Raw genomic sequence first — 14,116 nt, 5'->3', positions numbered from 1 at the left:
CCATTATTTCCATTGTCTGTTTTTAAAAAGCAGCGCTTGAATGTTTATTGGCTTCATCTATCCATCGTCAACCGCTCATCCTGCGTACAGGGTCGCGGCTGACATCGGGCGAAAGGCGGGGCTAACCCATCGCAAGGCCACACATAGACAAACAACCAGTCACACCTAAGGACAATTTAGGGTCTTTGGATGGCGGGAAGAAGCCGGAGCACCTGGAGTGTGCAAACTCCACACAGAAAGGCCAGGGCAACCCGGGGGTTTGAACCCGCTGAGAGGCCACAGTGCTATCCACTGGACCACCACGCCGCCCAACTCTTCCAGCTAGCAGCGGAGAAATATCAAATATAATTGCTCGGGCTGATGGGAAGTTTCAAAAGCAGAAAAATGTGATGAGAACATTTTTATTTGTGCTGATAGAATAAAATAATTTTCACTTCTCCTTTAGGACTTCTGTCTGCTAATTATTCAGTCTTTGTGGAGTACTGTGTGGTGTTTGTGAGTCACAGTCTAAAGTAAACCGGGAACCTTCTTTTCCTCTGAGCAGCTTCACTGGAGGAGGAGGAGGAGAGCGATGATGAAGTTCCCTGTGAGGACGTTGAGGCAGGTCTGCAGCAGCTTGCAGTGACGGGATCCAGGGAAAGGAAAATATGGTGTTTGTACAAACACACACAGCAAAGCTCTGACAGCAGTCAGCCCTGCTCGTCCTGCTCGGTTCCTCCTGAAGATGTAAATCTCTAAAACAGATATATAGTTTCATGTTTAATGTCATTTCCTAAAACAGCTGCTCGCTGTAGTTTCTATCAGACAAACAGGAGCAAATAGGGAACTATTTTCAGCGGCGGATGAATCCACATGTCAAGTGAGTATTTGGGGCGGCAGGACGATTTGAAGGTACTTATACTTTAGTATTTCCATTTGGAAGTTACTTTATACTTACTAAACATCCTTTTCACGCCGCCGCATTAATACACAATAAATCATGACGTATTTCATGGATTAAGCTGAACAGCTCCACCTTCACCAGCTGCGACATTAAAGTGATGAACACATTATTTATTTCAGGTTTATAGAGCAGAGACGATTCGCACTAATAACACATACGTAAATGTATAATGTGCCAGAATAAGCCAAAAGACTATTTGACATCTGCTGACACTGGACAGGTAGTAAAATAATAATAATAAATTATTTAGAGCTTAATCATTTTATTTAAAACGATACAAAATTATTATATATAAAACAAAACATAAAAACAAGAACACTGCATTGATGCATCAATAATGTAATATATATATATTATTACAACACTGTGGTATTACTATTACAACTGAAGTACTGAGTACTTCTTGGGGGGGGTAAACATAAAAACAAACAAAAATATAAATCGGTCTGTTTTACCTCTGCTGTCTGGCAGTTTGTTTCTAACATGTTTGTGACGGCAGCAGAGCTCTAAAGGTTACCGACCTTTTCATTGAAGAAGTTTCTTATTTCTTCTAGATGCAAATAATCAAATACTTTCAGTAAAAGAGGAACGATATGCCGTCTTTACTTGACGATTTCTGCAACATGATATCACAGTATGTGTGCTGCATTAAAAACAAGGTGTCTGAGGACACCACAAAGATTCCTTTAAACATTTTAAAACAAAAACAATCAAGAACCATTCAGCAAAACTCCTGCTGGAAGGTTTCGGCTGATTCCCCCTCTGTGGTTCAGTATACGTCAGGTACAGAGCAGGTGTGACCTGTTGAAAGAGTTCGTTATTCCCCACACAATGACACACAGTATGTCACAGGTCACGCCTGTTCTTAGAATCACTTCCTGCACTGCAACCACAAACTTTGCAGCAAAGATACCCGGGATGACACTGTCTCTGTTTTCATTTGACCACACTAGGAATTGGAGTTACGGCTCTTTGGAGGGAGACGGATGTTATGGCTCCCTAACAGCTCATCATCTGGCGCCACTTCTGCTGGTCGCTGCTTAAGTTACTTTTTTAATTTGTTGTATGTGAAGCTTTTGGAATCACCTGGATTTCTCCATAAATTGGTCATAAAATGTGACCTGATCTTCATCTAAGTCCCAACAGCCAAACACAGGCTGCTTAAACTAACACCACACAAACAGTTATAGGTTTGTATTGAACACAGAGCAGGGTGGGAAAAGTTAAGTCAACCCTTGGATTTACAGTTTACTCACAGTTCATAAAACTGCTCACACAAAATGCAAAATGTCCTTTAAAATGAAACACTGCCATGAACACATCCCAAAATGAAGCTTTTTTCAGAATAGTGAATTATTGGATATACCATTCACACAATGTGTTGTTCTAAATCTGAAGCTGGTCACATTTTATGATCCAAATTATGCAGAGGGATACTGTAATGTATCGTACATTTATTTATATAGCACTTTACAGCAACCAAGAATAAACAACACAATCAATAAATAAATCATTCAATAAAAGACAAGAAACCAGTGAGCCAGATAAGGCTGCCTAAAATCATCAGAAGAGGGAAGTTGTTGCACCACTGCTGCGTATTAAAAGCCATTCTGAATAATTAAATTTTAAACTTTTGATTTAAAATGAACAACATCTGTTATTGTGCGAATGTCTGACAACTTTGCTAATCTGCTTGTCGGATTTCACGCTGCAATCGAAATGTCACATCCAGAACTTCATATCATTAATGCCGTTAAGCAGGCAGTTCAGTGCAACACTGTCATCAGGCTTCATAGGCAGATAGAGTTGCAGGTCATCTGCATAACAATGAAATGACAGGTTGTGCTCGTCTATTATACATATATAAAGAGAACAGGATGGGGCCAAGAATTGAACCCTGGGGCGCCCCGTAATAGAGAGGAGCTGATGAGGAGGAGAAGTCACCCACTGTGACAGAGAAACTCCTATTTGTCAAACAGGAGCTAAACCCTTTAACTGCGGAGCTGCTGTCAGGTCCAACAGCACTAATACAGTAGCATCTACAGACAAACCAATATCACTGTGATCTGTCATCACTCTTTTAATGTTTTATTTCTCTAAAAGCCCTTCTAGGGACGGGTTTCTGCTAAAAACACTGTGGTGCACATTGGATTGCTTCTTTTCAGTGTATCTATGTTAGATGTATATATATATATCGCCCCCTAATAAAATAAACCATAAACAAATACTTTTTCCTGCCACTGTATTTCCACGCTCCTATTTATATTATTATTATTATTTCTGTTGTCTTTACAGTGCAGGGAAGGTTACTTTGAAAATTTAAAGTTACTATATTTAAAATGTAGTACTGGTGTAAGTGTTTCAAACTTAAAGCAAAGCAACAAAAGGAGTATTACTCAAGGTATAGCCGAGCTTTTGACAGAAAATATTCATTTTCATAAGTAACTGTAAACGACAGGTGTCTGAGCGGAGTTGTGCACCTGTTCTCAGCATGTGAAAGTGAGGACAGGTGTGCGGGGGAACCATCAGCTCGGTCAGGTCCAGAGCGTCTCTCTTCCTCACAGATGAATCATCTCTTTGTCTTTGAAACATTAGAACTCGTCTTGTTATCTTGTTTCTGGAGACTCTGCTTTGCGCAACGAGATCCGCAGCCGCTGCACACACACACACACACGCACGCACGCACGCACGCGCACGCACGGGGTCCTGCCTTTGCGGAAGCCAGCGCAGTCGAGGCGGCGCTAAATTAAATTAGCATACTAACTAGCCGTGAGCCGATGTGGACGGACGGGTGAACGTAGCTTCCTGAAGAAATACACCTCTTCTAAAGTCAACACACCGCCGAGCCCGGGCTCATTTTGTAGCGAGCTTGCTGCCGTCCGCCTGCCGAGGAGATGGGGGACAAGGCGGGCACCAGGTAGGACGGCTCGGCTGCGGCGGCTAACCGCTAGTTAGCCCCCGTTTTCACGCACTTTGCTAGCGTTAGCCGAGCTGCTGCTGGCCCGGGCGGGGGAGTCCCCCCCTCCCGGAGCCTGCGCTGCAGAGATTCATATGCTTTATAAGAAAACCCACAGGCACGCAGGTCTATGATTGTGACTCCGGTTCGTGTTTAAACCTCTTAATACGGTGACCTCGTCCGCAGGAGGCGAAGTTAGCGCAGCAGGGTGGGGTTAGCTAACCGCGTCTCCAGTGGACAGGACGGTTTGTGTGCCAGACTCCTATCAGAAATCTGTCAAATTAAGCGAATGTTCCTATCTGATAATAATAAAAACACTCACTCGGTCTGTTCCATACAGAACACGCACCTGCTTTAGGACACAGTGCGTTTTCAGTGTTGTAAACAGGAATTCCCATGGTGCTCTTCAGCCAAAATACGGCCGTAGTGGGCGGTTTCGACCAGTGGACATGTCGCTTAAATGCGAGATTTTATTGAATTAAAGAGCTGCTCGGTGTATTGTGTCAAAGCCGATTTCAACTAAAGCCTGCAGATATTCATAAAACACGAAGAGTTGGATTTTAGGCTGTTTACTTCACATAGAGCATTTAAAATATAAATATTTTCGGAGGAAGTTTGGCGCGAGCGCAGGTTAGCCTGCTACTAATGCTGTTTTCTCGCGGGGTGGGGGGGGGGGGGGGGGTAACGTTATGAGGGTACCGCAGGCTCGTGCTAATTATCTGTAAATGTGTTTTGACGAGTTTGAAGGCTTCTCCTTGAAATGCAGCGAGGTGCTGGTGAACAGAGGAAACGCCTCCTGCTCGGCTTGTTCCTGACAGATGAAGATGTCTTGTTGACACACTTGAATATATTTCCTCAGGATGCCACTTCTTGTTTCTTCTTGACACTCCCTGTCTTTAATCGGGTCAGCACTGTTGTGTTTCCACTTTCTTCTTTACCCGAAGCTTCTGCAGATCCCGTTTCCATCCAGACCTCTGAGCTTAAACTAAAACTACAAAGAGGTCCAAGTCCTGAAATCAGTTTTTAAATCTGTCCTGGGGCTCGTGGTGCTGCTCAGGGAGACTTTGTGTTGTGGCGTGACAGGTGGACGCGGCAGTTTGAGCCGTGCAGGTTCAGTGTTTTGTTTGCTCTGAACTCCTGCCTGCTGGCTTTTTAATAAAGCGATGAGTGTGAAGGTTTCAGAGTCGACTCTCAGCTTTAATCTGAGCGAGAGAGACGAGAGGTTCCACAGCTTTTAAACACCCCTCTGCGTTCTGTTCGTGCCGCTTCTTTAGCAGTACATTTCTTCATCTGTGCCCCACGCTGACATTTACTTTAAAGCAAACGTTCGTCCCGGCTCGGTCTCAACCTTCCTGCCTCCCTCTCTCCCTGCGCTGAACCCGAGCCACTTCCTGTTAGGAAACAGGTGGGAAACGGCGAGGAGAGGAAGCGAGCGGGAGGAAAGACAAACATGCAAACGGGGGGCGGCTGTTGAAGAAACGATCATTATAGACGTCATTATCACACAGGAACTTTGCAGGATGCAGTGGATTACAGATTACATGTTATCAGCATATTGGTGATTATCTGTCACCCTCAGAGAACAATAGCGGCAGGTCTGTGTTAAAACGTCACCAACCAGCCGTGGGAAAGTTTCACTTCAGCTGAGTTTAGACATTTTTATGCAGATTTTCTGCCCTGTTCGGGCTCTACGCTCGGCGCCCAAACTCACCGACTAACCGGTGGGAGAGAACGACCACGTGTTCTGTCTTTCTCTCTGGCCCGTCTCTTCTTCCTCGCTATTTTCTCTCCCTCCCTCCAGTTTGCAGCCCACCCCATCAAATCACGAATAATCGATGCTTTACGGTTGAGCTAATTGCAGGTAAATCCCTGTCAACATTTGGTGATGGCGCAGTGGGTAAGACACACGCCTTTGGTGGGAGAGACCCGGGTTCGAATCCGCTGTGAGACACCAATGTGTCCTTGAGCAAGGCACTTAACCCGTCGTTGCTCCAGAGGCGTGCGACCTCTGACATGTTTGGATAAAAGGAATAAATGTATGATGATTAAAAAAGAAACGGAGTCGGATCCCTGACTCATGAGCGTTGCACAGTTTGCCCACCAGAGGGCGCTCTGCAGCTCCTCTGTTGACAACAATAGGTGCGGCTGACTTAACGTGATGCATGCTGGTTAGAAATTGTGTCCGACTTTCGCCGGCGCTGCAGAGCGTCACCATGTCACCTCTTTTCTCCGGCTGCACCAGCTTGGAGCCGCACTAATTCTGCGAGATCTGGTCTGAGCGCAGTAAGCTCACGCAGGTAGAATGTGTTTGACGGCGCCGTTCTTATTCCCCGCCCCTGCAGTCACCCGCAGCTCACGTTAAACTATCAAGTCTATGAAAGTCAGCCGCCGTCATCTGGAACGCACCTGTTGCAAAACAAAACAAAACAATCAGCTGGACAAAAACACGGCTTCAAATAAATGCTAGCATGTGTGCTATTTTGAAAACGGCTCGGGGAAGGTCCAGGTACTTTCACGTGCGGTTGGCCGCCGCCATTTTGTTAACTGATTATTAATTCAAGTTATTCCTGTTTATAGTTCCAGCATCTCTATTTGGAGATGTGCTGCTTTTTAGTTTTTAAATTGAAGCTGAGTCTTTATTGTTTTTGTCAGTCTGATGACGTCGACTTAGAAAACCGCGATGTGTTTGTTGTTTGTTGGACAAACCGGCGTCTGCAGGTCCTCGTTAGCAGCCCGTGGACGTCCAGAGGGAGTGGGAGGTTAGAGACGCAGCGAACGGCGATTATAGAGCAATTAACAACATTACAGTGACGAGCGCAGTGGAGCAAACGACACGCTGGATGCTGTTTTCCTCCTCTGTTCACGGTTACCACCGTTTTATTAACAGAATCTGAATCAGCTGTTTTGCCGTGTAGGTTCTGGCATATCAGGATTTTGCTTTGGTGCCTAACGACAAACACAGTAGGAAGAAAATATTGGAGATAAAGCTGCAGCTCTGAACAGTGCAGCTGTTTAAATCCCAGGATTATAAAAGGAACAAAAGCAAATTTTATTGCTTTAAATGGCAGCATTTACATTTACAGTAGAGGTTTGTTTGTTTTGAGGTAAAAGAGAGGAAGCAGCAGTACTACAGTGTGTGTGGTACTGTCTGTACTTCTACACGCTCTCTGTAGTATATTTTTATGTCTCTGATTTGTGTTGACTGCTCAGGTCTGTGGTTTAGATTCAGGGTTCAAGCTGGGTTCAGGTTCATGTCGCACCTGCCAGCCGTGTGCTTCCTCCTCTTCCTGAACGTGTGTCTCGCATCGAAGAAAATCCGCCTCGTAGCAAAGACTCCACGTTACCGGCTGCTCGCAGATTTCACCTGTAAAACAGACTTTACATAGAGGCTTCACCTCGAGCTGCTGCTGCTGAACGTCTGAAGTCTTTTTGACGCTTGCAGCACTTGAACAGAGGACATTTATACCTTGTTTGGTGTCCAGGTGTGTTGTTTTCGCATCAGTAATGTTTTCTTTTCATTGATCCCGATCACGTTGGATTCATCGATTCTAAAACCTGAAACCACAACACAAGTCCACGGTCTGCCACCCCGGGCTGTTCGCTCTCATCAAGACTGTGGCGGCGGTGGCGGCGGAGCGGTGTATATTGTATTGACAGTAGGTCGTTGTAGGTCCACCTCGGTTTAGTGTTTACTTTCTTGAATCTGCTCCTCTCTCTCCTCCCCACACTCGGGTAAACGCGCCGGCTGGCTCCGCCTCTTCCTGTCTCTCTCTCCCTGTATGCGTCTCTGCTGACCTTCTCCATCAGCAGCACATTTCATAAACTCACCCGTGAATCAGTTTTCGAGCTCGCGCCGCACGTGGGTCGAAACCGGAACTAACATTAGTGAGTGACGTCGGGGTGGTGATGGCGCAGTGGATATCATACACGCCTTTGGTGTGAGAGAGCCGGGTTGGAATCCGCCGAGAAACCATTGTGTCCCTGAGCAAGTTAACCCCTCGTTGCTCCAGAAGCGTGCGACCTTTGCACTTTTCCGACGGTCCCTAACTCCCACAGTAACAGGCGTTTAGTTCTCAGTGCTGCAACCTGCCTGCAAATCACCTTCAAACTGTGAACCGTCTGCCTGAATCAGCTCTCCAACAGATCCAGAACTGGGAGAAATCCAGGCTTTGACACGGAGCTAACGGCCGCCAAAACCGCCGAATGTTAAATATTAAACTCCACCCTTAGCTGCAGCTGCACTTGTCTCCATCCTCCACATGTTGGATCCCGGTCCCAACGGTACTGCGGGACGATGAGTCCCGTCCGTATGCTGTGTTTTCAGAATAGACTTGGCCCTAGTTTACACACTCGGCCCTGATTGGTCAGTTATTTCCTCATGTGGCGCCACGATCCGGTCACATGATGACAGTTTATTTCTCAAGTGATAGTGTTTTTCTTTTCATGACCTCGTTGCTTGTTTCAATTCAGCTTTATTGGCATAAATGTCAAACAACAATATTGCCAAAGCTTAAAATATAATATAAAAGAACAGATAAGTTAAATAAAACAGTAAAAGTGCGTTTAAAAATATTAAAAATAAATAAAACAGTAAGTGTGTGTGTGTGTGTGCCGTAGGGTATGGGACACAGTAGCATGTAGAAGTAATTATATGTTTAGGATCAATAAAGAAACATTATATTAATAAACAAAAAAACTAAAATTATTTATGGTTCATGGGTTCCTTTTTCCAAGGAACAATTACTAAAATAACAGTGAAAATAATAATAATTTGAACATTTTACACTATTATTTAATGTATTAATCAGTCCAGTCTGAGTTTCCACTGGTTGTCCTCAGTTTGTGGCATGAGATGCATTTTGCTGCCTTGATTTGACAAAGTTTCTCTTGCAGACGGAGATGATCAGTCAATAATATTTTTTACCTCTTTTAAAATAGTGTCACAGAAAGCTTTTACATGGAGACAAACAAAATGAAAACAAATCAGCACCACAATTAAATAAAAGTGCAGAGAATAAAATCAGTCAAGTTTTCTGTATTTATATATTTATATAGCCCATAATCACACCTCTGTCCTCAGACCCTCAGCTCAGATAATAAAGAAAGCTCGGGAAGAGCAACAGAGGAGGGTGAACCTCTTCAGGAAACGCATCTATAAATAGATAAATAAAGAGATGGGGAATTTACAGAAACATTAAACTTAAAAATAAGAAGAAAACATGTCACTTTAAAAGGCAGGTTTCATACATAATATTCACCAAAACATCACAATTAAGTTGACAAAATGAACTTGAGAAATTAAGTTGAGCTACACGAAGCAATAAAACATGAAGCTGAATACGGGCTGTTCATCCTCTGCTCTGATTGGACGCTTGTGTTGACACCAAGGTCATTTTTCATTAGTTTCAATTATTTTTTGACTTTTTGTTTTCAATTTAATTTATATTTTTTTTAATCCTTAGTTTGAGTTTAATTTTTATTAGTTTCAGTGTTTTAGTCTTTCTTTGTAATATGGGACCAAGAAATTGGAAGATAGATTTTGTATCCACCTGAAACACCAGGATTATGTCGGCTAAAACTAAAGACGTTTGAAACGCTCTGTCTAGTTTAGTTTTGCAAACAGAAAATACAGTTTCAGTTTGTTGTTGTTTTTATTTTGTGTGTAAAGTCTTTTAATTTTTTATTTCCGTTAATGAAAATGTTTTTTCACGCCTAGTTTTTGTTATTATTTTTTATTAACAATATTAACCTTGTTTGAAACGTAGCCGCTGTACAACGCACTTCCTGTTGCACCGCTTGTTTCCAGAGTTTCTAGCTGTCAACAACTCTGCGCTTCCTGTTCCTGCTGCAATAAAACGAGCGTGATTGGCTCTCGCCTGGTCGCCGCCAGGGGGCATCTGCATAAAGTGATTTGCCGGCTGGGTGTTGTTTTGAAAATATGTGCAGCTCAGCGGCGGTGCTGGGCTGCAACTCACGGTCCCAGGATTGGATAAAAGCTAAATGTAAATGTGGAGGGCAGCAGTAATAACAAAATGCCAGCTCGTGAAGAGCTTTAAATATCAGTAAAATCTAAAATCAGCTGACTGGCAGCCAGGAGAAGAGTGATGCGGTGTGAAGGCGAGACGCTGTTATTTGTGGCTTTAACCTGAATACATCAAGATGCATTAGTGACAAAATTAAGGCACGTTTGACCTTCGTGAGATCTGATTTGTCAAAGAAGAGGTCACTGTGGAAGTCGGGCATCGATTTTGATGCGTCCTGGACTCTCCGGGTCGACGGCTTTGTGTCGGCCTCCTGCTGCACCTCCACAGTTTGAATCCCTGTGGGGGTGAACAGGACATCGTGGTTGCAACACACTTGTGCTGTGACACAGATTTTAAACCAAAGAGCAGCTACAAAAGCAATCTCACATAGTGCTGCTGAAAGCATTAGTGGAGAGACATTAATCATTAACTGTGGCTTAAGCAGCTGCAGCAGCAACTATGTGCAGTTTGTCACACATGCAGCTTTTCTCAGTAAAATAGGGCTGAAATCAGGGCTGGGCGATATATATATATATTGTGTTAATTGTGTTAATGTGTCGTCCTCGGGGGGGGGGGGGTCCCCACAGCTTGGAGCTTGGGCCCCTTCTCTAATCAATGTACACCACCTCACTGGGGCCGATCATTCGCTCGCACGGCTTCTCTTGCGCTGCTATGCAGACGATGCACTACTCTACCAATCCTTCCCGCCAGACGACCGTCACTGCCAGTCTATTTTTGACAGAAGCCGCGTCAAGCAGCACAGAGCAGATGAACCGGGCAGGAAGTCAGACACAGAACACAGAGAATCAGGTCTGTTTTCAAAATAAAACACCTTGTGCACAGACAACAAAAAATAAACAATTTAACTACGTAGCCTAATCATTATAGAAGCACAAAAAACAAGGACAGCTGAACAAATTAACAAAATCCTTTTTTAGTCATATTTTAGTTTTTATGAGAGCGCTGAGGGAAACATAATTGAAGACCTTATAGTAAACGCAGGGTGAGTTAACTTTAGCTCTGGACCTGCTAACAGCTTGTAAACTGAAGCTCTCAGTGTTGCTGCTCTTGTTCTGCTGCTGTGTGCGTCCTGCGTCTGCAGACGATTGGTCCACTGCACATGAAAACATGTTACGCAGTTTGGTCAACCAACCAGCATCTCTTGTTCATTTTAAATCCAGCGGCGATCAAATGAGTTGTTAAAGTGTCAGAACGGGAGAAACGCTGCAGACTCCTCCGTATATACGTCAGTTGTTGGGCTCATTGCAGTTAGTATCACTGTTTTCTATAGACCTATTGGTTTTCATGTAATTGTACATGGGGGTCATTGCATTACCTATATAATATAAAATATTAAGTCTTGATAGTCTTGCTCACTTAGATGGTGTTTATATGTTTTATAAAAGGTATTTGCTGTTATTTTCATGTTTACGCAAACAAGATGGACATTGTATTTGAAAGGTGTGCGTTTTAGTACATTAGAATCTTTTTTTTATTTTTTTCTGCACATTTTTACAATACCGTGATGATTTTGGTCACTATAATCGTGATTAGCCTAACGATGATTTTAGTATTCGAAGCTTCTATAGATTATTTCAACGATTCATCTGCGCGCCGTTTAAGAAGTACTTTTGCTTGGCGGCGGCGGGAAATGACGTGAACCTACACACGAAACATAAAGACAATATGGTTGAAAGGACGGATCAGCACACGCGGGTAGCAGGGATCGTCTGAGCTCCAGAGAGAGCTGCAGATCCCCGACACCCAGTTAACTCTAGACTGTGAGGTCACAGCTCACGGACCAAAACCACAAACGCGCATTTTCAGCTGAGGACTGCGGCTTACTTTGGCTTCAACTGAACAATCAATCATGATTTCAGCTAAATGCTAAAGTTGCTGTTAGCTTGTCTGTGGTCCGCTGGCAGAACACCGGCTGCTTTCTGATCAGGCGTCGTCGTGCTGTTGCCGAGGCGACAAAAGTTTTACAGTGGACGGACGGTAATGTTAGAGTTGTTGTTGTTTTCTTTATCTTGAAATAATCCCAGACTTTGGACACTTTCTTCTTCGTCTCTCGCTGTTTTCTCTCAGAATCAGAGCTTTACTGCCAAGTAGTGTTTTACACATACGAGGAATTTGCTGCGGTGCTACACGCAGACAAACATGCTGTCGACATAAATAAATGTAGAAACATATAAATATGGAATGGAAGAACAACGTTACAGATATATACATACTCTCTCCCTCCACTTTGCAAACAGCGGCATCATAATCACGTTGTGTTCACAGCGTAAGCGATGTGTGACTAATAATAATGTCCGTGTGGAACACTGTGGTGTAAAGTTACATGGATGCATTTTAGTAATTGAATTAATCAATGAATTGTTTCAGCACAAAAATGATGTAAATTTCAAGTAATGAGTAACAACTTCAGGTTTGTCAGCAGCAGGTGTAGAAAATGAAGCGATAACACATTTCTACATTAACACCTTGTACTATATTTTTATATATATAAACCCAAAACTCAAAAGATGTTCTGTTTTCTTGTTTTTTTTGGGGGGGGGGGGGCATTTCTAATTGTTAAAATAGTTGCAGGTTAATTTTCTGATGAGCAACTGATCAGATAATTGACTATCTGTTGAAGCTCTAGTACAAACATATTTAATTTAAATGGTGTAACTACAAACTCGGGCCTGTAGTTAAAGTCCTTTAAATGACTCTGCTGTAATCTTATCGTCTGGATCATCTTTCTGTCTGGCCTTTGATCCACCGTGTTTTTCTGCAGCAGGTTCATATTGTCACAGACCTGTTCCTGGTGTGTCTTTAAACATTAGCTGGTGTGTTTAAATGTCACGGGGCCGGACAGGAAGGATGGGCTAAACTACCAAAATAAGGCCCACCTGGCTCTGAGGAAATGGAATTTTCCGGCCGGGGTTGCTCTGGTTTAACTTCTTTTTTTTGGGATGTAGTTTCCATAATTTTTCTACATCTGTTGCGTTTAGATTTAACAGAAGGTGCATCAGACATGTTCACTGACCCTCTGTGAAGCTGAGCGCTGCAGAGGAAGTGCCCGTTTGCGTTTCTCTGGGTCGCTGTTCAGAGTTTGAAGTTCACTCTGGCTAATGAGTAGCTATGTTTCCTAGCTTTGGTGTTGAAACGCCCCGAAATCAGCGCCAAGCTGGTCCTGCTGAAGTGTCTCTGAGCAACTTCCAGAACATTTAATCTTTCCATCCATCTTTACTTTGAGTTTCTACCTCCTGACTGAAGATTTGCACCTCGGTTTGCTCTTAAAGAGCTAAAAGGTGCAGCTGACCTCAGCTTTTTGTAAAACAGCCCTGAAGGTGATCCAGAAAAAAGTCATTTAATAATAAAGGCGGGACAGGCCAGTGTCTGCGGCGAGTTGGTGTCTGTAGTAACGGCGGGACAGTAGAGCGTCCGCTTTGTGCCATATTCCCAAAGCTGAACTATTCAGATCATCTGAAGAATTAAGGGATGGATGGATGAGTAAATAAAGATTTAATTTGCAGAAAAACAACTCGCCACTCTGTCTCTCTCTCTCACAAACACAGAGCAGGGTATAAACAGTAATTCCCAGCAGGCACTGAGCTCTCACTTCTTGTCCAGGCATGAAGTCGCAGCATCACGTCACGTTCAGGTGACGCAGTCTGCTGCCGCAGGGGGTTTTGTCTGAGCTGGCGTCCCAGCTGCAGGTGGATCAGCGTTAAAGCGTGTCTGCGTGCAGCCGGCTGTTTTCCTGCAGAGCTTTACTCCCTTTGTTTCCACACCACGCCGGCGGCGAGGAGCGTGGATCAGAAGCCGGCGGCTGGTTCCTGTGCTGCTGCTTGTGCAGAGATTAAAAACAGCCGGTCTCTTCTAGTTTACGCCCAGCTGGAGATTTTAACTTCCAACTAGAGAAATTAAGTTTATTTATTTTATTTCATAGAAACAGAATCTGTTTTGGGCTTCAATGTCAACCTCAAACGTATCTTTTGTCATTTTTCTACTGACCTGACATCTTGTTATATCTGGGCACCTTCTCCCAAAGTCTTCATATAGGCAAGTCCCGCCGCTCGATGAGGGACGGAGACGAAGCTGCACCGTCACTGGTCACCTGGTCAGATCTGATTAAAACTTTCCCCCACAGGTTGCACTTCTGCTGCTACGCTGGTGACCGTCTGTGTTTTCATCGAACGTATA

General features: G+C 43.8%; 1 protein-coding gene across 5 annotated transcripts in view; it reads left to right on the top strand.

Moving 5' to 3' along the window:
* Positions 1-3,658: 3,658 nt before the first annotated feature.
* Positions 3,659-14,116, top strand: part of LOC119895627 (arrestin red cell) — a 42,824-nt gene continuing 32,366 nt past the window's right edge. For 3 of the 5 annotated variants that reach the window (XM_038708875.1, XM_038708871.1, XM_038708876.1), the window contains exon 1: positions 3,660-3,860. In XM_038708875.1, coding sequence (XP_038564803.1) covers positions 3,838-3,860 — 23 coding nt within the window. In that variant the 5' untranslated portion in view covers positions 3,660-3,837. Of the gene's footprint in view, positions 3,861-14,116 lie in introns of all 5 variants that reach the window. The other 2 variants (XM_038708872.1, XM_038708874.1) reach the window with 2 other exon arrangements.

This window comes from Micropterus salmoides, unplaced genomic scaffold, assembly GCF_014851395.1.
Source record: "Micropterus salmoides isolate LMB-PRFRI ecotype aquatic unplaced genomic scaffold, ASM1485139v1 Ms_hic_scaffold_9, whole genome shotgun sequence".
Taxonomy (NCBI): Eukaryota; Metazoa; Chordata; class Actinopteri; order Centrarchiformes; family Centrarchidae; genus Micropterus; species Micropterus salmoides.
Note: the sequence above shows the minus strand (reverse complement) of the source record. Positions and strands in the feature narration are given on the sequence as shown.